At 33.1% G+C, this 25,024-nt stretch overlaps 2 protein-coding genes across 4 annotated transcripts; both read right to left on the bottom strand.

The window, feature by feature from the left end:
* Nucleotides 1-3,636: 3,636 nt before the first annotated feature.
* LOC123199996 (2-methylpropanoate--CoA ligase CCL4-like) lies at nucleotides 3,637-5,481 on the bottom strand. Its single transcript, XM_044615063.1, has one exon. The coding sequence runs from the start codon at nucleotides 5,392-5,394 to the stop codon at nucleotides 3,736-3,738; it is 1,659 nt and encodes a 552-aa protein (XP_044470998.1). The 5' UTR covers nucleotides 5,395-5,481; the 3' UTR covers nucleotides 3,637-3,735.
* A 4,937-nt stretch (nucleotides 5,482-10,418) lies between these two features.
* LOC123200517 lies at nucleotides 10,419-23,125 on the bottom strand. Of its 3 annotated transcripts, none has more exons than XM_044615704.1 (15): nucleotides 22,928-23,125; nucleotides 20,115-20,673; nucleotides 19,763-20,036; nucleotides 18,770-19,065; nucleotides 17,244-17,426; nucleotides 16,282-17,049; nucleotides 16,078-16,172; nucleotides 14,996-15,055; nucleotides 14,825-14,910; nucleotides 13,611-14,189; nucleotides 13,229-13,288; nucleotides 12,953-13,023; nucleotides 12,788-12,845; nucleotides 11,746-12,019; nucleotides 10,419-11,488 (listed from the first exon to the last, which is right to left on the bottom strand). In XM_044615704.1, the coding sequence occupies exons 2-15, from the start codon at nucleotides 20,528-20,530 to the stop codon at nucleotides 10,797-10,799; spliced, it is 3,912 nt and encodes a 1,303-aa protein (XP_044471639.1). In that variant the 5' UTR covers nucleotides 20,531-20,673; nucleotides 22,928-23,125; the 3' UTR covers nucleotides 10,419-10,796. The 3 variants fall into 3 exon arrangements, with proteins under 3 accessions (XP_044471639.1, XP_044471637.1, XP_044471638.1); XM_044615702.1 differs by having other exon boundaries at nucleotides 13,229-13,303; nucleotides 22,928-23,122; XM_044615703.1 differs by having other exon boundaries at nucleotides 13,229-13,303; nucleotides 20,115-20,657; nucleotides 22,928-23,122.
* Between the last annotated feature and the right edge of the window lie 1,899 nt (nucleotides 23,126-25,024).

Raw genomic sequence — 25,024 nt, 5'->3', positions numbered from 1 at the left:
GCAAGTTGCCAAGAAAAGATATTTTTTCCCAATCTTTGGCTTTGGCTCCTTCGATTTTGGATCAAACCGAAAACAAACTCAAGAAAACATTCTATCGACTCTCTTTAGAACTCTCCTAATAATCTCTCAGACTTTATCAATTACTAGAAACGTAATATTTTTTGTAATTATCATCCATAAACATATTATAAAAAAATAATAATAATGTAATAATGAATATAAGTTTCACTTAGACAACCAAACTGTTTAAAACTCTCTCTTGTAATAATATTTTATTACTTTGTATTTTTCTAACATGAACACTCTCAATCCCAATTTTATCATAACACTCTCATGTTATCTTTGGATAGTTATCTTATTACATTGGTACAATTTTTCGTGTCAATATTTTTTACACTAGAAAAAAGGTCTTGTGTTATATTATAAGATATATATAATCATGTGTCTAATAACAAATATGTATGTGAAAAAATATATATCAATTGCATTAACTTGAAATACATTAAAAAAATCACAGAGCATTTAGTCCCAATCACAAATTGGGAGGAGGGGACGGGACCTAAATTGGGTTTTCAACTCTATTCTCTTCCGAATAAAGAAGAGATTCTTGGATAAAAACAGGGTTGAAGACAACTAAAATCTTTACTGTCAAAAAAGTTTTGGAAATCGAAATATATATATCATTGGCATTTTCCCCCTCTGGTTTGTTCTCTCTTAAATCTTTAAATATTTAATTACAATTATGCATAAACTTATGTTGTTGGATCCAAAAGTTGTGCTAGAACAATCATCCAAGAGGGGCGAAGACATGGACAATAAGGAGGAAGAGATCAGATCTACCAAAGGGGAGAGACATGGGCCTAGACAATTGGGTCGTAGAAGGCATGATCCAATAGGATGAAAGGCTATATGAAGTGGTCCCAATACACACAAGAAATATTAGTTTTGTTGCTTTGACCATTTTTAACATTTTGTTTCCTGGAAACTCTGCATTCAGCTTCTGGAAAATTACCAACCATATAAGCTGCAACTTGGAGTGAAAGAATTTATGATCAATATATTGCTCTAATTTTTCCCCTCTTCTTCTGTTGAAGTTTGTATCTACTCGAAAGATACTATTCTTGATCTAGTTTACTTACGAATTCTTGAGATATTACTTTAAATACACAAATAAATATATATTTATATATGTTATAAATATATTGAATATTATTTTATTTTTAATTAAAAATTAACAAATCATATTATGACATATACACTCATATACCCAATTTTGTTCTGAAAAATTACCTACAATATAAATTATAACTTGGAGTGAAAGAATATAGGATCAATATATTTCTCTGATTTTTCCTCTCTTTCTTCTGTTGGAGTTTGTATCTACTCGAAAAATACTATTAATGATCCAGTTTACTTACTAATCCTTAAAATACTATGGTTAAAATCATGATTAAAGGTTTAAATTTGTTTAAAAAATTATGTGTATTTATTTTAAGTATATAAATAAATAAATAAATATATATATTATCATATAAATATAATTATATATTATATTATTTTTAATTTAAAATTATCAAATAAATAATAATTCATATATATATATATATATATATATCATGTAATTAAAATATATATAATATTAGTCAATAACGTGAATCACGTGGTTAGAAAAATGTATGGAAATTTTAATGAGTTCAGGAAGTTTTGCTAGACAGTCACAGTCACAGTCATTGGAAGAATTGACATGGCGTTGTGAACCAACCAAAGTTTGTCGTGTGTGAAGACTACAACAATATCTTATCGTTATTGAGAGGCCAAAAAGCTTGTTCCCGCCTAAAGCATAACGAAATTTAATCCTATTTTTTAATTTTTAAAAATTTGAATACTTATTTATAATTTAAATTTCATTAAAAACTTTAATTAAAATTAAAAATATTTCTTCTTTTAATTTTAAAATTTCACATCCTTTATTATTATCTTTTTAATTTTAAAAAATAATTATTTTTTTTTAATTTTCTCTTTTTCTTTTTAGTGACCAAATTCTTTTTGATTGATAGATAACCAAAAAGAAATTGATCATTAGAGAGAAAAAAAACTTAAAAAAATTACTATTTTTTAAATTTTAGATAAAATAAATATAATAAAAGATATAATTTTTTATTAAATAATAATTTTATTATTAACTTTTATTTAAAATTTTAAAAAAATAAAAAAACATAAATAAATGTTTAAATTTTTAAAAACTAAAAGATAAAGCTTTAGGTTTTTATTGCCTTGATGGGAACTAAGTCCTTGGGCCTAATTAATATGAACGCAGCCTCCACAATCGTGCTCTGTTTTCTTTTATCCAATCGTGTCCCCTGATGATTCTTTGGTAGGAAATCTCTCGGAAGCGCCATGATTGCGAAACAAGTAGAAATGTTTCAATAATAAGACAAAAACCACCTAATTTATAAATAAATTATGTGGCCCAAGCCATCCCATCTCATTCCTCCAATTATTGAAACTGGATAAGCGGGATGACTGATTGAGTGTAACTAAGGTTAGATCCGAATGCTTAGAGTTAGATCAAAATTATGGTAGTTTAGAGTCGAAAATCAATTTATTTTAATTTAATTTGATTTAATTCAAATTAAAAGATTTGATTTATTTTAAAAACTGAACCAAATTTAAACTAAAAATAATTTAGTTCAATCTAACTCATGTAATGAATAGATAATTTGATTTAATTCTAATTTAACTTGTTATTCGATTTAAATTATATTAAGTAAATTATAAATAATATTGTTTTGTCAATAACTTATAAATTCGAATAATGAATCTGAATCATAAATTTGAATTAAACTTGAATCAAACTCAAATTAAATTATTTTTATTCAAATTGAACTCAAAACATCTTTAATATTAAGTCTATAACTTAAACTAAACTATTTTTCATTTGAATTAAATATGAACAAAAAGATATTAAGGTTCAGTTTAGTTTTTACCCACCTTTGATTGTAGTACTGGAGTTAATAAGTTATTGGAAATTTCTGTTAGAAATAGGGATAGAATCATCATTTCACTAATAATATTAAAAAAAAAACAAAATTTATTACATTTTTCTCTTCAAGTTTTAAAAATTAATATTTTACTCTTCCTACAGTTTTTTAACTTTGAAAACTCACATTTTCCCCTTCAAAACCTTAAAAAAATTTTTTTCCCCTCCCACTTTCTCCAGCGATATGAAAATAACGACAACAAAGCCTCTTCGTCTCTTCATCTTTAACGAAGAGATTTAAGATCTTTTCATTCAAATCTCTTCATCTCTGACAAAGAGATTCATTTCAGATTTGTTTACGTATATCGACTAATGATTTAAGGTAGAGAGGAGAGGTCATTGGGGTCAAAGAGATGAAAAAAAAATTTGAGGAAAAAATATAAATTTTCAAAATTAACAAACTTTATGTAAAGATAAAATTATTAGTTTTAAAAAATTAAAAAAATATATAATAAATTATATATATTTTTAATATTATTAATAAAATAATAATTTTATCCTATTTTTAATAAAAAAATTTAATAACTATTATCTTATATGCGAGATTTTGAATTTTTTAATCTTTATATGTATGACTTTGAGACCACTCCTTAAACTTGGATAGAAAATAGTCTTTTGACCGAAAAACAAAGATACAAAACCCGTTCCATTGCATCAATTACTAAGAATACATGAAATCCTTCTTCCACTCAACCCTACATTCGACTCACTCCACCAGAGCCCATTCCCTTTGCAATTTCCCTCAGCAAAAACTTCTGAATCTTCCCCGTTGAAGTCTTCGGCAGTTCTTCTTTAAACACCACCGTTTTCGGCACCGTGAAGTGCGGCAACCTGTTCCTGCAATACTCTATTATTTCTTTTTCCGTTGGTTTCATGCTCAAATCGCTCTTCAAACTCACGAACGCACACGGCGTCTCGCCCCAGAACTCATCTGGCCGAGCCACCACCGCCGCTTCATTAACGGCTGGGTGCGTGTACAGCACCGACTCTACCTCTACGCTGCTCAAGTTCTCTCCGCCACTGATTATCACGTCCTTTGAACGATCTCTTATCTCTAAATAGCCGTCGGCGTGCATCACCCCGACATCTCCGGTGTAAAACCAGCCGCTTTCTTTCAAACATTTACGGGTCCCAATTGGGTCTTTTAAATAACCCAGCATTATGCAGCCGCCTCTCAAGACGATCTCGCCCAGTGTTGACCCGTCACGAGTCACACTCACTCCTGACTGGGGGTCAACCACGTCAACTTCAGTCAACCCAATTGTCCTCACCCCTTGTCTCGCTTTTAACCTTGCTCGCTCTGTAGCTGGCAAAATGTTCCATTGAGATTTCCATGCACATGATACAACGATTCCACCTGTCTCCGTTAAACCGTAACCATGACTTACAATGAAACCTAGTGATTCCGTCCTCAAGAGAACGGCCGCTGGAGGAGGCGCTCCGCCGGTGAGAATGTTAACGGGATTTTTGAGCGGTTGATTGGCTGGAGAGTTTGAAAGCATGTTGAGCACAACGGGAGCACCGCACATGTGAGTGACACCGTGTCTTCTAATGGAGTCATAAATAACTGAAGCATTAAATTTTCGTAGACAAATATTGGTGCCGCCGACGGCGGCCATCCCCCAAGGGAAACACCACCCGTTGGAGTGAAACATGGGCAGTGTCCATAAGAACACTGGCTGTTTCGGTACGGACCAGTCAGTTAAAGAATCAACGGTGACGATGAAGATTCCACGGTGACAATGAACGACGCCTTTAGGAGATGAAGTTGTACCTGAAGTGTAGTTTAACACCAGCGGGTCCCACTCCCTCTCCGGCCGGACCCACTTAAAGCCGGGATCTCCGTTGGCCACCAGGCTCTGGTAGGAGCAAAGGAAATGAGAATCAACGGTTTGAGATGAAGCATCATCATACTCGTCAGTGATGAGGACGAGAGAAGGCGGCTTGACGTTCGACTGGAACAAAGCGACAGCGTTTAGAACGAGAGAGCGTGATTGATGATCGACGAAGATGAGCTTGGATTGGCTGTGCTGTAAGAGTACGGAGACAGTCCGCACGTCAAGGCGAGTGTTGATGTTGTTGAGGATGGCACCGGTGAAAGGAACGGCGAACTGGAGCTCGTACATGGCGGGGATGTTGGGGGCGACGACGGAGACGACGTGGCCCTTGCCGACACCGAGAGACGATAGAGAAGAGGCCAGCTGGAGACAACGGGAGTGGGTTTGGGACCAAGTGTAAGTAGTTTCATGGTAAATGATGGAAGGAGAATCAGCGTAAACAGTTGCAGCTCTTTCCAAGAAACCTAACGGAGTTAATGAGCATGAATTTGCAGAGGAGAGCTTTAATTCTTCCATTTTTTACGAAAAGGAGAAAATGGGATGGATCGATGGTGGGGTGTTTGTGTCTGTGGCTGCTATTGCAGTGCTCATAAGATAACATCTTTATATATTAAAATAGTTCGGTAGTTCATTTTGTGTCATACTAATTGCAAGTCTTGGTCAAGGGATGAACTGACAATTTTTTATTTATCTCAGTGATTGATATTTTCGCCAGTCCCACCACATTTTGTTGCGTGGTGAGATGTGAATCACGCTTTCTTAAAAAATTTGGCCACATGTCTGATCCCACCAAAGGTATGGAAAAATCTCAAATTCACCCACTATAATTTTCAAAAAAAAAACTAAATACTCATTGGGTTAAAATTTATTATTAAAGTTATAAATAAAAAAATATTAAAAAATAAAAATTCATCACTTTTTTTTTTACTTAAAAATTTAATAATTTTTTATTTAAAATTTAAAAAGCAATAACTTTTTCTTAAAGTTTTTTTCTCCTTTTCTGATTGTCATCTTTGTTCCAACCAATAGTTGACATTCTCAAATCTTTTCTTCTCTTATCAAAGTCTAACAAACAACAATAATTTTTAGCAATGAAGACAAATCGTTTTTATTGAACAAAGATGATTTATCTTTATCAGACAAAAATAAAAGTCGTTTATTAGGTTTTGACAGAAGAAAATATTTTAAAAAGTTGATTATCGCACAAAATGGGAATGGGCATCAAAGAAGGGAAAAAAAACCCTATAAGAAAAATAATCACTTTTTAAATTTTGGATAAAGAAAAATTATTATATTTTTAAACCTAAAAAAGAAATATGATAAGTTTTTAATTTTTTAAATTTTTTAGATAAATAACATTTTTAACTTTAAACTTAAATCATAAATTTTAACATAATAATATGTATTTAAATTTTTAAAAACTAATAATTATGAATTTAAGACTACACTAGACCTTGAGTGGAAATAACTCTTTTGGCCCAAAAATTTATTATAAAAATATAAGGAAACAAAATATCCAAAAATCATATGGAAAGGAATGTAAAAAAAATTAATTATAAATTTTATGTTAAATAGTAAAATATTTTTCAAGCAAATATTTTTAACTAATATTAATATAACAAATGAAGGTAATATTTTTTAAATAAAATAATATTTTAATATTTTTTTTTTACATTCAATTAAATATAATAATTATGTATATTTATCAATTTTAATTCAACGTAATAATAATTTATATCTAATAATTTTTTAAATAATCCATTTTTTTAATAAAAGATTATTTCACCCAAATACACTATAGTTTTAAATAATCTATTGATTTTGGGTGCAAATGCAGTTAATTTTAATAAGTTAGAGGTGAAATGAATTTCAAAAAAATGTTACCGAAATAAACATAGGGAACTCAACAATACTATAGTTTAACATGCATTAAAACTTGCAGGGAAAAACCTTATTCGAACTTGTGAAATTTTGATTTGAATTACTTTAAAATTAAAAAAAAAAAAACAATTTATAGTTTTACAAATCTAGAATAGAAGCACTCTAACTGTAAAGCACAATAAAAGCAGAAAATATGTCATCTCTTTTACTATGGGGGTGTCAACTTGAAACTGTTAAATGACAAGATAAAAGATTAGATAAAGATACAGGAACTCACATGTCGGGAGGAAATTGTTGAGCAAAAAGAGGGAAGTCAGTAAAAAGAGACCTATCCTTCATGCTGAAACCCTGCACCGATGAGCAATTGAAATTAATGGCGGTTCACATGAGAAAATTTACCTTCACCTGTATTTGAACATGAGCAGCCACTTTTCTTTTGTTACATCAAAAGAAGAAAAACCACCAAGGGCGCAAATCCACTGTCTTCATATGCAGGCATAAACAACAACAAAACTGGTTATCAACAATTCCTCTTCCGAATAAAACTATGCATACAAACAAATTGTATAAACTAACGTGATGGTTTGTAATTGAGTTTAACATATGAAAATAACAACTCCACAAAGAAACTCTTCAATATAATAAACTACCAAAGGTCTTCATACGCAAACATAAACACCAACGAAACAGGTTATCAATATTTTCTCTTCCGAATAAAACTATGCATACAAACAAATTGTATAAACTGACATGACAGTCTGTAACATATGAAAATAACAGCTCCACAAAGAAATTCTTCAATGTAATAAACTACCAAAAATATATCATCACTATTCTTCAGAGCTGAATACCCTTAAACTAGATTGGACTATGCTTGGCAAAGCCTAAAGCCAAATATATCCAGCATTTGAAATTAAGTGATTGGTTGTGAGATACTGAAATTAAATTATAATAAATACGGAATAACATAAACAATTTATTTCACCTGAAAAACCAGCTAAAAATGAGAACCAACTTATATGGACCTGACAAGTGGATGGGTTGGGTTGGGCCAAAACGGGTATAGTATACAGGCAGAAAACATATACACCCGTTCCCAGCCCTGCAGGTACGGGTAGACCCATGGGTACCTGTATTAATTCTTTTTAATTATATTTTTTATATTGTCTTAAATTTTCATAAATTCTTCACTATGTAAACATTCATGAGTTTATTACCTCCTTTAATTACCAAAAATAATTTACAAATAATTAACAGCAAAAAATATTTATTCTAAGCACAACCAACTCTAATGATCAAGTTACCATTCTAATTGCATTTTGGATAAACCAAACAAAAGGTACAAAAAACCAAATCTTTCTTATAAGATAGAAAGAAAACATCTCACACGATGAAAATTTGCTCTCACAACATTCCGAAACTTCTCAATCATTTCATTATCTTTTTCTTCGCAAAATTAAGAAAAAACAGAAATTAAAAAAACTAAAGATCATAGATCAACTCCATTGAATGCAGTCCTGCCAGAAACCCCTCATTTGAGAAATGAGAAAGTGAGTTCAGATGAGAACAGAAGAAAAAAACCCCCTAAAATTAACAACTGAAAAGAGAAATGAGAAATAAAAAAGAAAAAATTTTGAGTTGGTAGAAGAATAGTTACAGCAAACAATGGTTTAAAGCTAAATGATAAAAAAACTGGTGCAAGGAAAAATGACATTTGATTTGGTGAAGCTAAGTAATGAGATTGCTGAAGCTTATTAGGTAATTAAGAAATAAAATAATCTATTTTTTAAAAATAATTCGAGTTGCCCGCGGGTATACCTGACCCGCCCATAAAAAACATATGTTTTATGGGTACTGGTCTAAATGGGTCCCTGTTTAAAACCTTAAAACCCATACCCTTTTTTTGAACAGATAACCACAGGCAACTGCAGGCAAAAACCCCTAATTTGAGAAGTGAGAACAGATAGGGCTGGATCTCGGCTCGATTTATTTATGGGCGGCTCGAGTTCGGCTCATTTTCGGCTCGACTCGGTTCGGCTCATTTTTTATTATCAAAACGACATCGTTTTTAATATATATTGATCAAAACGACGTCGTTTTGTATAAAAAATTTTTAAAAAAAATCTACCGAGCCAGCTCGAGCTGGCTCGGCTCGAGTCCAGCCCTAAGAACAGACCAAAAAAATAAAAACTCCAAAATTAACAACTGAAAAGAGAAATGAGAAATGAAAAAGAAAAAAATTTGAGTTGGTAGAAGAATAGTTATAACAAAAAATGGTCTAAAACTAAATGATAGAAGGAAGAAGATGATTAATACTGGTGGAAGGAAGAATGACATTTGATTTGGTGAGGCTAGGAAATGAGATTGTTGAAACTTATCGGGTAATTAAGAAATAAAATAATTTACTTTTTTAAAAATAATTTGGGTCACCTGTGGGCATACCTGACCTGCCCATAAAAACATATGTTTTATGAGTACAGATTCAAAAATTTAAAACCTGTACCAGTTATAGGTACCTGAGGACACCCACAGGCCACCCGACCGATTTGTAAAGTCTATTTAAACCACAAGTTCCATTCTAAATTTTACAAATTAAAGTAATTTTTTAGAATATAAAAGCTATATAGCCTATAGCCAGATCTTTCACATGAAAAATCCATCAAAGTACTCTAATAATCTTAAAAGCATAATTATTAAGATTATGAATTATGGTTCAACACATTTCTACACTGATTTGAACTATCATCCCAAGGCCTTGGCTCAAATAATGCCTAGATTATAGCAGGTCTTAGGTTTGAATATTGCATATTGAACCAAGGAAAAGTGAAAAAGAAAACAAAATTAAGCATCAAGGGTAAATGGCAGCTTCCTAGCAAGGCAAATTCCCGGCCATAACTAGGCCAGAGGATTGAGGAATCAAGTTGTTGATAGGTAAGCAACAAATTTCTGAGATTTAATAAAAACACAACAATAGTCTGCCCTATGCTACCAGGCTTTAGGCAAGCCTCTAAACCTCTTTTTTAAAGTTTTAGAAGAACACAGGAGAAAATAAGTTAATTAAATAGATAAACTGCTAAACCAGCAATACAAATAAATGTTAGGACTTCAACACCACCAATTTGCTATAAAAACAAAAGAAAGTAAGAAAAATAGAGATGTACCCATGTCAGCCAGATATAGCCAAATTCCAGTTAATTGGACTTGTGAGGTGAAGATGACAGCATAGCTCTACATTGCGATTAGCATAGCCAAATGCATGCGATTTTCCTTCAACCACCAAGCACTTCCACACCAAAACAGAGGAAAAATAAATAAATACTAAAACTATGATTTATCAGAGAGGCATATGGGAGGTCCTGTAATCGTGACCACATATTGGAATAGTATGCAATATCAGAAATCACAGCTCATCACCTGTTCCGATCTGCACTGGCAGAGAAGAAAGAAATTAGATCTGCAGCAGATGATTCTAAAGAACTAAAGAACTGATGAAAAGCTTTACTAACAATAGGCCAAGAGATTTATCTTTTATAACCAGAGACATGATCAAAAGTGACATAGACTGAGGAAAGAACAATTGAAACTGAGAATCAAATCTGAAACATGAGCAATTGCCAGGACAAAATAAATACAAAAATTATCATTATGCAGACAAAAGATAATACATCAAATAAAAAGATAATTTTATTGGAAATAAAAATGTATGTACAAGAAGCATGGTCGTCCTCTGATTTGTAAAAGCTACAGCCAGGATACAGAGTTGCCTAAGATATAATGCTAGGTTGTACTAACTTGCACCTTGGAACAGCAGATCTTTACAGTCGCAGTAGCCAACTTACTACAGAAGCAAAATCCAAAATCTCAAAAAGGATCACTCGAAAATCAACTTGTGGAGGAGTCTACAAAAGAATCTATATAACCTAATTGTGGACTGGATGGCCGAATGACCGTCCACATAACTGGTCATTTCTTAACAACAGCGATTATGTTTGATTTGTCAATACTATAATGAACAAAACTATACAAAGAGCGCAACTTCAAACCATCATATTTAAGTCTGAAAGGTCATCCATTGGAATTTCAAGGCCCATGAAGTCATGATCTTGTAATGCATCATCCTCAATGTTCAACCATGAACCAAGATCCTGAGCATGACCATCAGGACCGCCTAAGACATCTAATGATATCTGTGACAATATAGGATCAGAACCATCCAATACATCCAAGTTAAATTCATCTTTTTCTTTGGCATTACTGTTGGTAGCTACTTCACTTGACTTTGACACTGAAGCTGTTAGTTTGGGTTGCTCTGACATCTTTCCAGGAAGGCCATTTACAGAAACAGATAGTTGAGTAATTTTCTGCTTAGGCTTTGTTTTAGATTTCCTTTCTCCCTTAGCATTAGATAATGCTGGTCTACCGATTTTAATAGTTCCATTTCTTGATAAAACTTCTCTGCTATGTCCCTTTCCATCTCTGTCTCTTTCGCTTCTCTTTCCCTTTGTACTGCTTGATAAAGAACTTCCAATGCCTGATGGGGTAGTTGAGGTACCAATAGTACCAACCACATCATCAAGCAACAACTCCCTCTTCTTCACCCTGTTTGACCATGTATCTTCTTTACTGGTACTTTGTTCAGATGAGCGATTTGTTGCTGGAAGCATATCAGAACTATCTCCATTCTGACCCAACTGTGATGTTGAAGGACTTGGCTGTGAGCCCATGGATGCTGCAGAAAAATGCAGAAAGTAATAATCCAGATCTTAATCATGACACATGAACAGAAAAATGCAGAAAAAAACAGAGAAAGGCATGCCCACAAAAGGACACCAAGATATTTGCCAATTTCATCAAAGGGACAAAAGTCTTTTTTTCTCTTTCATGAGAAACCAAAGACCTGTATTATTCCATATGAATATTTATACATGCACTAAGAATAAAAGTAAATTCCAAATATTTTATCCAGGAGGGACAATATAAAGTCACCTGAAACTCTAACTTCCAGAGAATGGCCAGAGGTATTGGCAAAAGATTTTGCAGATTCACCATCTGTAAGAGGATTTCTGGGTTGTCCACCATTTAGGTGGGAATACCCAGAGAGAAACATATCCTTAAATAACTGCTCACTGAAGCAGCTCTTACCAGTATCTTCATATTTATGGCATCTTTCTAATGTTCGTTTTACAAATGCTAGTGCAGCTTGCTTGGCCATTTTGTTACTGGAACTCTTACCACCAGTGGCATTAGAACCCCGGCAAGTCTATTGAACCAAAAATAAATTAATCATAAATAAAATGCAGCAGCTTGATTTATGTTATAGCATAAAATAACCAGAGGAAAGAATGTAATCACTAATTTAATTTAAATAAAGCACAACAATTTACATACAGTGAGGATGAAATAAAAAATGATACAAAACAGTAACAGGAAAAAACTCAATTAAACATTTCCAACACCACTCAATCTATGGGCTTGTTCAAAATGAATATAGATGCTCTTTCTACTTTCTTCAAGTCAAAGTATAGATATCCTTCCAATTAAAAAAATGAAATCAGCAGTATTGCCACCATCGAACAAGTGCTGAGGTTGTACAAAGACTGGGTAATGACCTCTTTCCAGAATTGCCCTCTTTAAGCAGAAGAGAAAAATATAACTGTTTGGATCATCTTTACTGGATAAACAGCCAAACATCCTTCCAGAATCTTTCCTTAGAGAAAAAATTTTTGAAACGTCTGGAATGCCTCAAATCAATCTTTCTTTACCCCTATTTATCTCTCAAATTCTTCACTCATTAGTTAATTATAAAACCTGCTTGACCAAAACGCCAGCATAGCAAATTTTTAACTAAAACCTATTTTGAAGACCATCCTAGATTCATTATGGGGAGCTTTAATCCTAGACAAAGGGATGTCCAACACCAAATTGGCACTACAGCACCTAAAGCAGCATCCCAATAATCCATTTCACCATTACAGGAAAATGACAAGAACTAATAATGAACAATATTTTGATCTTAAAGAGAGATTACCATATACTTCTCATATGCCATTGCAACAAGTTCGTCAAGTGCACGTTGTTCAAACTCCCTATACAAAAAGCAGAATATGTGCGAACGCCATAAGTACCAAAATTTAAGCTAAGAGATAAGCACACACATTCATCTCTAGTAAACAAGAAAAGACAAATTCATTACTTTTCTTGAAGTTCTTTCACTTCTGAGGCCAACTTCAGGAGTTTATCAAGCAACACTTGCTTCTTGGATACCTATTGCGTCAAAATCAAATCAAGAGATGAAATTTTCAAGAATAAACTTATTTCATGGCAAGGAATATCCAAAAATAATATGTCGTGTGCAGAAGCTCAAACTTGTAGAATATCCCATGACAACCAAAGGAGGGTGAAAATGAATATTATACAAATAAGAGAAAAGCTAGATTTCACATTAAGGCATTTTAATGTTGTAAATTACCTGTTCATGGTGCCTCTTTTCTAATTTTTTGATTTCATCACTGATTCCTGAATCTTCTAACTGCACCATGTCAGACTGAGAAAAGAAAGGGTGTTCAACTAGTCAAATATCTTCAGATAAAATAAGATAAAACAGCACAGAACAATACGCTAAGCATGTCCTAAGAACAAGATAACCCTAGAGCAAAAGCCAAATATCACACATGCAAAAGGTCCAGTAAGGGCAAAAAGATGAGGTGACAAGATGAGGGAGTGCATTATTCAACAATTGGGAGAGTGTGTTTGTGTTGTGGAGGTAGCTGGAATCAGATTTGGATAAAATAGCCACATTAAAGCAATACTACTAAATTAGAATGAGAAGATTTCTAGTAAAATAAACCTACCAGTGATTCTGGGAAAATACCAACACTTCTAGCCTCCAAACGAAGTTTCTCATTCATCTGCATACTATCATACTGAAATTCTGAAAAGATCATGCCAGGTATTGATGCTTGATCAGGAAGTACACCATTTAGGGACTGACCAAAGTTTGACTTAATCCTGGAACTTGAAATTCCCAATATATCAATTTCTGGCTCATCATCAATATTTCCTTTTCCAGTTATCCTATAACTATTAAAACCAGTATGTTCAGAAGGCTGAAAGTTCAATAGGTGATCCAAAACATTAGGTTCTATCTCTGCATCTAGCTCAAATCCAACTCCATATGCATCAATTTTGAAGTCCTCATTCTCACTGCTATAATCTTCCTCTATAATTAAAGCAGCTATGAACCTTTGGTAAAGGGGGATTGGAGCATGACTTCTTGCACCAGTTACTAACTGTTCCATAAGTAGATCACCCCTAGCTGTTTCACGCCCAACCTCTCTCTCCTGTTCTGCCAACCCACTAGGTACAGAAGTGCAACCACCTGTGTTAGAAGGAAACAGTTTCTGTGTTGGTGTGGCAGATTCAAGATTACCCTGAAAGATAGTAAGAATTAGAGAAGAATAACATGTACTAATGACAAAATATTCTAGGAAAAACAGACACTTGAGAGATTCAAAAAATACACAGTTAATCTAACTCTGAACTACTTTTTTCATTTTGTTTGGTGGGGTGTAAGGAAAAATTATAGATAAACTCATTATAAATCACAAGGCATTCAAGATATGTGACAACGAAATTATTATTTGCTACCATAAATTCATGATGCATAAAAATATATAATACAAATGTGTGAGACCGTGCTTTAGGGTTAGGTATTAGCCCTGAAACAAGCTGATCCAGCCATAAAACTTCACACATTATGTTACAATGTTCAACAATATGACCAAAGAAAGGGATTCGGCTATTGCAACACAAATTTGTGACACATTCTTCTCCTTTGATTCCATGCAGTCCAATCAATTTGGATGAGAAGTTGAGTTAGTTATTTCTGACTCCAAGTAACCAATTTCTAAGCCATAAAATTACCATGAATCCATAGCCATGAATCTGTGCCACAAACTTGTGTTACAATAGCTTAACCCAAAAAAAAACAAAACTCAAAATTGAAACCAAAGGAAACATCACTCTGTAAAAACACAGTATTTATTCATAACATAAAGACCATCACCTGTTGCCTTAAGTAAGCAAATTCTTCATCAGATAAAAAACCAAAGAGTGGCTCCGTCTGCCTCCAAAATGGGCTAAGGGCATGTGCTGAAGTGAAGATTAAATCCATCAGTCTAACAAGACAAGTGGTTACCGCTAGAATCAACAGATTTTTTTTATATTGATATGATACCAGAATTAATAACAGCATTTGCAGCAGCCAATAGCTCTTCATGACCATCATCTGAACCAACTACAAAAATTGAACCACAAAGATGGATTAAAAAAAAAAGAAATGTTGGAACATATAAGTCCCATATGGGGAAGAAAAGTAAAAATGAAAGGGTATATAATGTAATAAGTATCCAAGTTAGATTGGCTTAAGTCATTTTAACAATTAGAACCCAAACAGGTTAAAAGCCCATAATTAAAGATGTTGATTCACACTCCAAGTTTGAGGGGCCCAATTTTTCTACCATGGTATCAGAGCCCAAGTTTATGAGCAATTCCACCCAAAGTCTATGCGGAGGTATTGATCCGTGTGATTCTAACACCAACTTTGGTAAAATCTCATCCCTGGAGGCCTAGATGAGGGGAAGTTTCCGTCTCCTCTACTCCTTGGTTGGCCTAGTTAAGGAAAGGTTATTGAGTTTGTTATGAGTGGTGTTGGACCGATGGCGTAATGTGTGATCAGGGGGAGGATTGTTGAGTTTCTTACATTGGTTGGAAATTAAGTTGGATGTGGGTATATAAGTGTGAGAGAAAGCTTCACCCCTTAAACTAGTTTTTAGAGTGTGTTATCAGAGCTACAGAGCCTAAATGTTGTTGATCTAAGACCCATTTGAACATGATGAACTAAGCTGAAAGAAGCTAGACCTTTGGGTTAAAAAAACCCAAATGGACTGATAGACTAGCCAAGAAGAGCTAAAACCTATTTTGGATTGAGCCCAAAAAAGCTAGACTCAAGTTTAAATGGGTCGCCTCATGTATGGCAACTGTCAACTAGTAGTACATTTGCACTTGTGAGGAAGTGTTGGAATATGTAAATCCTATATTGGGAAGAAAAATAAAGATGAAAGGATATATAATGTAATGAGTATCCAAGTTAGAATGGCTTAAATCATTGTAAAAATTGGAACCCAAAACATGCTAAAACCCTATAATTAATAAAGATGTTTATCTACACTTCAAGTTTAAGAGAATTGATATTTCTAACAAGAAAAAACAATTATATAGCAACAAAAAGAACTCTTCATGAATTTGAAGCACAGCTACCAAGAAAATCAGCTGCTGTACTGGTTGAGCTATGCTTTTGACGTTTATAAGCCCTGCGGTCAGACAATTTCCTAGTTGGAGGACGACCTGCCTTGCTGAAAAAATATTTCTAAAAGCTATGAGATTCCAATTCAAACAAAGTTCTGCAACTATAAATTCAGGACACATGTTAAAAAAAAAATAGGTAAGGAGAAAACATTTAACCTTTCAGTCTTATCAAAACCAAGTCTGGCACTTCTGAGCTGTTTTGCTGTTCCTACATTACTCAGCTTCCCAACTGTCATTGGCATGAGAGTCCTTGCAGATGTTGAAACCCGCCCTGTCCTCCCCTGCCTCCGTACACCATCCCCAAGGTCTTCCCCAGAAACCAGCTTATTTTTTCTTGATGGCAGAACTAAAGTTGACATCTTTTGAACATTCAGTCCAGCTTTCTCAACTACCTCATCAAACTTTCTGCCCTTGTCTTTTGGTTTAATGTCAGGTTTAATGTCAGCAGTCCCTGACTCTTCACTTTCAGATACTGCTGATGAAGACAAGGGATCACCTTTCAATTTAACTTGCTGAGGAGAATTGCCAGGCAAGCGTTTAACAAATCCCATTCCAACTTCATTGCCTGCTACGTCAGATGAAGCATCCAAAGCAGGAGTTTTATCGTTATTAGAAACAATTGGAACCAAATTCGTCCTTCTTGCTGTACGGGAGTTCTTCTGTGACCTCTGACTGGCCCAATGAACCGGTGGTGATGAAGATCGAGCAGATACTGTGCGCTTGCGATGGTTAGCACCAACAGCCACAGGTGGCTTGTTTATACAATGAGAAAGTTCCCATTCATTAGGAGCAGTAGCTCTATGGAAACCTGGAGACAACTTGGGTGGTGCAGCAACTGAAACTGATCGCGGAGCTCGAACAGATGCATTGATTTTGGTGTTTGAAGAAGGACTAGCTGAATTAAATTCATCCCGAGCATTCATCCTAAGCATAATTTAGAACATTATAACGTATACAAATACAGTATATAAATAAAACATATGAAACAGGTGGAATAAGATGCAGAATGCAAATTAAAAAATAAAAAAGTGAGCACAAGCCTCCTATAAACAAGAAAAAGAGAAGACACCGAAATTATGGTGATATATAAAAGAAATGATAAGGAACACAATGCCTACTTATTGACAGCTCTGAAATTCACCCTTTCCTTATCTGAACCTGTAGAACGATCTCTCCTATCATTGAGAATGGAATTGTTATCCAGTTCAGTCTTAGGGATGGATGCACGTGCACCCAAGCCAGTCTGTTGTGAGATACCATCTGATTTTCCAACTCCAACAGCTCCATTAGCAACTCCTGGCCTATATTACGATAAATATTAATAACATCGATGAAAAGAAGGAGGTTGAAAGGGTAATTATCAATGGGGAAAATCAACTGGAAAGGAGATGCCATTTAACAAATTATTCCAGTAAGAATTTCAATGAAATGATATGGCAAAAAATCCTTAACTCACATATTCCAAAAAACACACATACTTTTGAACATGATTAGAAAGAAAGTTTGTCCCCCTCATACTTCGCTGCCAAAAATCTTTTCAAAGGTTTTTTACATTGTTCTCAATTAAAATCAAGGTCAACTAATAGTTGCAAGAAGCTAATGAACGACTAGGCTTACGACTACAAATGGATTAAGGTATTTGATATGGCAATCCTTGATGTCAAGCATTTCCATCATTTAGGTATGCATGCTATTCAATATGTGAATCAGGCAGCTAGTATCAGTGGAGAGGAATACTGACCATAAGGCCAGTTGATAATTATAAACAGAAGAAGAGCATATTTACTCATTTAAATTTTGAAAGTTCACCTTCATATACTTCTTTGATGCATGAAATTCAACATCTCAACCAATGCCATAAACAATAAGGCAAAAATAAAAATCATTGAATTAATCTTAATACCACCATATATTGAGATGCTTTTCCTAATTATTGTCAAGAGGCTAACCTGTATAGCAGTAATACAGCAGACAATGGTAAAACTTACATAAGCACAATAAACATATAAATCATTTGAAAATGTATGCATTCATGTCAGTCATTCTTCTTCCCGATTCATACCACAACCTCGATCAAGGACAGCTTTCAAAGGTGTACCAATTATCCCTAATATCTCAATCATAATTAAGAGCGTGATACCAAGAGAATAAAAAACTCAAGAGCATAAAAGAGCAACAAAAAATGCAATCAGCAAAAAACTCAAATTCTTGAAACTTGGCTCTAATTTATGAGTCTGAACTTCCCAAAGAAAATAATAGATAAGAAACTAAGAAAGGAATAGTGTAATTACAGCAAAATAACATTAGATAAAATATTGATGATGGACTACAAGCAAGAACTGTCACCAATATTAACCCCAACCTCCAAGAAATTCCCGCCAAGAGGCATGAAAATTCACATCATAATTTCTTTAATAAAACACGGTATTAAAAAATTACTACTAATACAATTATTATTTTTTATAATTACCAAAAAAAAAAAAAGCTTCTCAAAACAAAGGCCAAATTTTAAAAATTTTCCTCCTAGCAATACCAAAAGGAGACATTTAATACATGCATGTCAAGGCTTCAAACAGTCATCATTGCACATATGCACATATAACATTACTCGTATTAACAACTAGTGCACTGTCAGATGTCATACCTGAAGCTATGTGACTCATTTATCCTTGATCGGGCATCAGTAACAGGTCTTTGCTGCAACCCCTGTTTAGGTTCCCGATAACCATCAGTAGGTTTAGGTGATACAAAACTTTGAGATGTTTCTGGCTTTATTCCAGAACGCCTCTTCTTCATTTTTGATTTATCCCAACCATCAACACTAATAGATAAAGTCCGATCCTCACCCTGAACACTACCACTGTTTGCAAGCCTTAGCATTTCCCTATCCCTATCTACAGAGCCAGGTGGTCTGACAAGAGCATTACTCCGAACATCCATCTATAATTATTCCAATAGAATGTCATATTCATGTGATAAGGACACAAGAATTGGCATTTACAACTTCAGTATTAAGCAAACAAGCAACAGTAAAATCATATAACATGGGGAGAATGTAGTTAGATAAGCAAACAATCCTTCATGGAAAGAAAATGCAACACAGACCATTTTCCTTTCCTTATTATTTTGTTTTTGGAAAGGGACAGAACTATTAACTGATACAAAGAAATCACAAGGGTAAACTACCAAAAACATGTATAAATTAAGGTTAACAATATCTAAGCATAAAACAGAACAGTACCCCACACTCAATCAGGAAAAAACAAAAAAGAATAGATTCAAATTATGTGACAGTTAGAAAGAAAACTGACAGGCTTCAACAAATATAATACATTTCATTTGTTGAGTGGTCTCTACCCCCTTCTTGTCTGTCTCCTTCAAATACATAATTTAAGCAGCATCAAAGGAACAAGGATATTAATTAAAATAGCTACATCCTACATAGGCAAATGATGATTTTTAAAAAGGAACAAGAAAAAGTAGAGGCAACACCCAATCCATAAACAATAAGCACATTAAAATAGTTGTTGCAAGTAAATTATAAATATTACTTTTATGTAAAACACTTAATACGGGATAAAAATTGAAAAAATGTGATACAAAAAAGACATTAAAGAAAGAATTTCAGGATACATACCCCCTTCACATCCACCAAAGAAGTTCGAGTGCGCTTATTTGGAACAGCTGTTTTTGTTCGCTCTTCTGACTCTAGTTCAAAGCCACCAGGCATGGCATGACTATGAATCCCCGTCTTACTAAGGTTTGGTCCAAGGACTGACCTCTCACTTGATAATAAGGCACTACGCTGGTCATTAGCAAAACTTTCTGATCGAGACCTCTTCTTTGAGGGTATGCTTGGGAAGCACTTGTTAAAAACAGATAAGGCTTCACTGAAAAGTTTCATGCGTTCCCTGTTAACCCAGCCAAGAAAACATTACAATAAATCACTTGTAATTCTAATCCAAAATACATATGCTACAAATAACAACCTGGCCTTGACAGAGTTTTCACGTAGACCAGCCTTGGCTCTTTTAATTTCCTCCGGTACAGGACATAGCAGAGGCTTTCCTTTTGACAAACCATTTGGAGAATCATCTACTGGAACCCCAAGAGCAATATTCACGTGTCGTCTAAATTCTCCTGGACGATTAGACTTATGATCAGCAACAACATCCTTCGGATCAAAACGCAAGCATTGGAAGAAACTTGACACATCTCCTTGTGTCACTACAGAACTGCCTCTGGACATGTTTGGAAGAGAAGCTAGGATTGGATTCTCCATGCTCTCACGAAAGCTGCTTGATCTGTCCAGTTGAGCAGCTAAGTGGGATCCACGCTGTCCACTGGTGTATAATGGCCTATCTGGGCTACCAGAAGATAGATCAAACTTGCTAGACATTGCCATTGCATCAGCTTCTGATCATCCTCTTTGTTACAAACCAAAAAACTGCCGTGGTGCATGACAAAATTGGAGCAGCACGGTACATAAAGGCCAATTTTGATGTTCTGAGGAAAATGACAAGACAGTGTACCTGCAAAAAGGAGAAACTAAAGAACAGGCACACAAATCTTAATTCCATTGAAATGCTATACTAAGCTTCACATAATATGTCCAGATTCAAAAATTTAGATACTTGATGCTAACAACAGGAATGTGACAGGATATTAAAGGTTGGATTTGATTCAACATTATTACAAGTATTTCAGTTGCAAAATTACGGGAGTATGAAAATAAGCTTAACTGACTCATAGACCAGAAAACTTTCTATTTTCATTTATAAGTACATGATTCATCAATTCACGCCTCCCCACCAAGTCATGAAGCTATGAAATTCTTGACCATGAAAATGGACCCTTTTTAATTATAATTTGCTGAACTAATCAACTACATTAAAACTGCAAGCAGTCAACAAATAAATAGCACCTAAACATAACAAATTTTCAATTTTGAGTACTTCAGGTAATTCATTTGTACTTTTTTCTATCTTTTCTCATTAAAAACTTCCATATATGACAATATCATCTATTTGGTTATAGGCCATCACATCTTCTCACTCCAACTTGACTAGCATACCTTGAACCTTTCTCTTGACCTTGGACACATTGAATCTTGCATAAGAAAACAACCATAATCTTGAGAACAAAATATAAATAACAAATTTTCAGTTGGTAGAGATCAGTTCACTATGATACATACATTTCTTTGGCCATAAGTGTTGTAATACCATGAATCTGTCATCTTTCCCATCCATAGTCACTTCAGTCATTTAAAAATACTTGTTCCTAGTAAAGTCTCTCAAAAGCCTCCCTTCATTCTCAATATGGAAATCATCAATATAGAATAAATTAATTACAAATTAATTCATCAGTAAATTAAAACAGTTTTACTGACAACTCTAAGTATCTCTTACTTTTATAAAGATCGACCTTTTCTATATTTCTCTCTCACTGAACATATGTACTTAAACGAAGTAAGATTGTATAAACCTTTAATCTCACCATCAATCCTATTTTACAGGAGATGAGATCCTTCTAGCATAAAGATTTTTTACAGAATCCAAAAGTGCATGCCCCACTTGTCTAGAAAACCAGTCTCTGAATTGGTTAACAACTTCATCAATAAACCATGCCAACATAAATAAAAGAATTCAAGCTCCATTTCAACTACCAAGACAATCATCAAAACATATCATGAACTGGCTACAGGCAGCAAAACTTAGAGATATATGATTGTTACAGAAGTCGAGAACAACTGTTGTCTCCTTAACTAGCCACTGCAGTTCAATTTGCAGCAAAAACACAGACAGACAAACCAAGCTCTCAAGATGTGACAAACATTAATGAACCAAAGCTCAAGAGTTCCATCATGCAAGAAACTTAATATGACATCAGTTGTAAGCCAATAACATGATTAAAAAAAATACAAAAATGGACTATTAACAAAATCAATTATGAGCAACTCAGATGACGACATAAAATTTTATGAAAAACAAATATCAATTAATGCACTGAAATCTATATTTCTGTCTTATGCAAGCGTCTAAGGAAATAAAAACTTAACTCACCTAAGAAGAGCAGTAAAAGAAAATTATTAATTATAAAAAGCACTTTTGCAATTTCCCAGCCTAGAACAAATACTTTTTTCTTATACAAGTGTAATAATCTTATACGCACTGTTGGGCCCATCATAGCTCGATTTATCAAAATACAAACTGTAAATTAGCATCCAATTAATTTAAAAAGCAACATACTTGGAATGTAGTTTCTGTTACATATCAGTAAGGTGTATGACCAGAAATCTGGCTTTAGACTTTCCCTCTTTTTACAAAGACATTCCATTATTTTTAACAAACTTGCAACTGCCTCTAGGTTCACTCTCAGTCCATTGAATTCTCCATTAATGATACAGAATGACAATAATACTCTCGTTAAGAAACTTCCCCGTTTAAATTTGCACACATTTCACCATTCCTCAACACATTCTAACCAACAAAAACCACATGGATCAAATGACTTGCTCAGCTACGTAAACATGCTTAGTAATAGTTCAAAATCACTTTATCTCCTTTAATTCTTCTATTTCACTTTTCAACCTCACTTCATTGAACAAAACCTCCGCAAAACCATCAAAAAGACAATTCCAAAGATTACTAACAACAAAAACCCTAGAGCTTAGACACAACACAAACCTTAAGAAAAACAACGAAATCTACCTTCAATTAACCTGAATAAAAACTTTAAAGCTAAATTAGTAAACCCTAGAACTAGAAGGAACGTAAAAAATGAAGACATTTGAATCTACCTTGAATGGCCAAAATAATGAATCCTTCTATAAGCGGTGTTGCGAAGCATTAAAGAATCTACAGATTGTGGATTTTAATGGGAAAATTGTGAGAGATTGTGTGATTTGGAGCTGGAAATCGATATCAAAGTTCGTACAAAGCCATTGAAGCCTGTGTTTTGATCGGCAATAGAACTGGCCTTTGTACAATTACTTCCTTGTCCACTATTTGTTTTATTTTAGAATAAAACTGGATTTTTGAGGAGGGATATTTTGGGAAGAAAGTGTTGAGCCGGCTCCAAGCGTCAGAAAGCTCCTAGTTGATATGTAGACATGCGTGAATCTAAATTTTGACGACATTAACTGACGTGGATTATGTAAGAAATGGCAATTAATGCATGTGAATGTTTGATTAGTTATCACTAATTGTTATTAAATATTATTCCAAATGAATAATAATTATTTTATTGGGCAAATCACGTTTTCCCACCCAAGGTTTGATGGGAAAACCTTTTTCACCGTAATACCCGTAATTAGCATTAATAATATTTTTTTATCCAAATTATAACAATGTTAATAGAAAATTTAAAATAAATAGACAAAAACGTAATTTAATATTAATAAAAATAGATTAGCTCAAGAGTTAGACTCAACGTTTATCTTTTTGTTTATTCAATGCAACATTAATTGGTTTCTAAAATCTTTTTTTCTTTCACTTGGATTTCTCTCTTGCAAACTCTCCTATCCTCTTTTCTCACATTTGCTAAAAGCTAGATCCACCTACTAGCCTCGTTGTCAGATTCTGGTCGCCATTTCCGATAGCTACTATTACATCTAAAATTGTTGATCTTAAATATATCTTTTTCAACCATTTTCATCTTCTTTTTATTATTAGGGAAGTCGATCGGGTTATCTTGATTTTGTGTATATTGAGTGTTTAATAATAAAAATGTTGATTTGTAAAACTGAAATCATTGTTGCATAGACTTGCGAAAATTGTTGTTTAGCTGAAACTATTATTTGATAGATTTCAAATATTTTTGTTAACAATTTTTATAAACATTATATATACATATATATATATATATGTATGTGTGTGTGTATATATATATATATATATATATATATATATATATATATATATATATATATATATATATATATATATATATATATATATTTTCTAGAATCATAATTAAATTCAGAATTGAGATAATATATTAATTTTAAATTTGCCTTAAAAAAATCTACCAAAATTGCTATTTTCAATTAAACAAAATACATAATAAATAATAAAAAATGAGGTGAGTCAATGATGTCATAAGGAAAGGTCAAGTTAAAAGAATATTAGGATAATGGTATATTCTACAATACTTTTTCTGTTAAAAGAGTTGTAATTTGGGTGAAAAAATGTTATTGATATCAATTATGGGTGGAAAAGGATTTTTGCATCAAACTTTGGGTCAAAAAATATTAATTACTCTATTTTATTTTATTTTACCATTATTAATGAGACACATAAAAGTTGTTTCATAAAAGTAATAGAAAAAAAAAACAAATTATTTTTAAAACATAACTAAAATATTTTTTATTTTTAAACATCTTTTAATTTCTTTTTATTACTTTAGAAGATCCATAAAAAAATATTTAATAAATAATGCATAATTGAAATTGATAAAAAGAAAATTAATTAATTATATTTAGCATCACTTACCATATTTTTTTAGATAAATTAATTAGATTAACAAGAATTAACTTAATCTAAATATAATTAACCTTTTTTTTTGTGTGTTAAACTTGTATGACCAATACTTTAGACTTTGATAAAAATGCACATGTATAACAAGCATTAAATGGATTTCTAATTTTGAAATCTTATGTTCTCATCTTGTGTAGCTATACTCATTGAACATCCCTATTCTTTGAACTTAAGATTCGGCGATTTTGCTCCTTTTTTTACAAAAAAAAAAAAGAGAAAAAAATTTTAGCAAATAATTCATTATCATACAGTTTGAATCCTTTGTGATTTTGATGAAATTTGTGTAGAGATTTAAGCATTTTCTAAGATTTATAATGTTTTTCGTTACGATTTTTTTGGCTGATTTTTTTGTATAAAAT

Source organism: Mangifera indica, chromosome 17 (genome assembly GCF_011075055.1).
Source record: "Mangifera indica cultivar Alphonso chromosome 17, CATAS_Mindica_2.1, whole genome shotgun sequence".
NCBI classification, from domain to species: Eukaryota; Viridiplantae; Streptophyta; class Magnoliopsida; order Sapindales; family Anacardiaceae; genus Mangifera; species Mangifera indica.
Note: the sequence above shows the minus strand (reverse complement) of the source record. Positions and strands in the feature narration are given on the sequence as shown.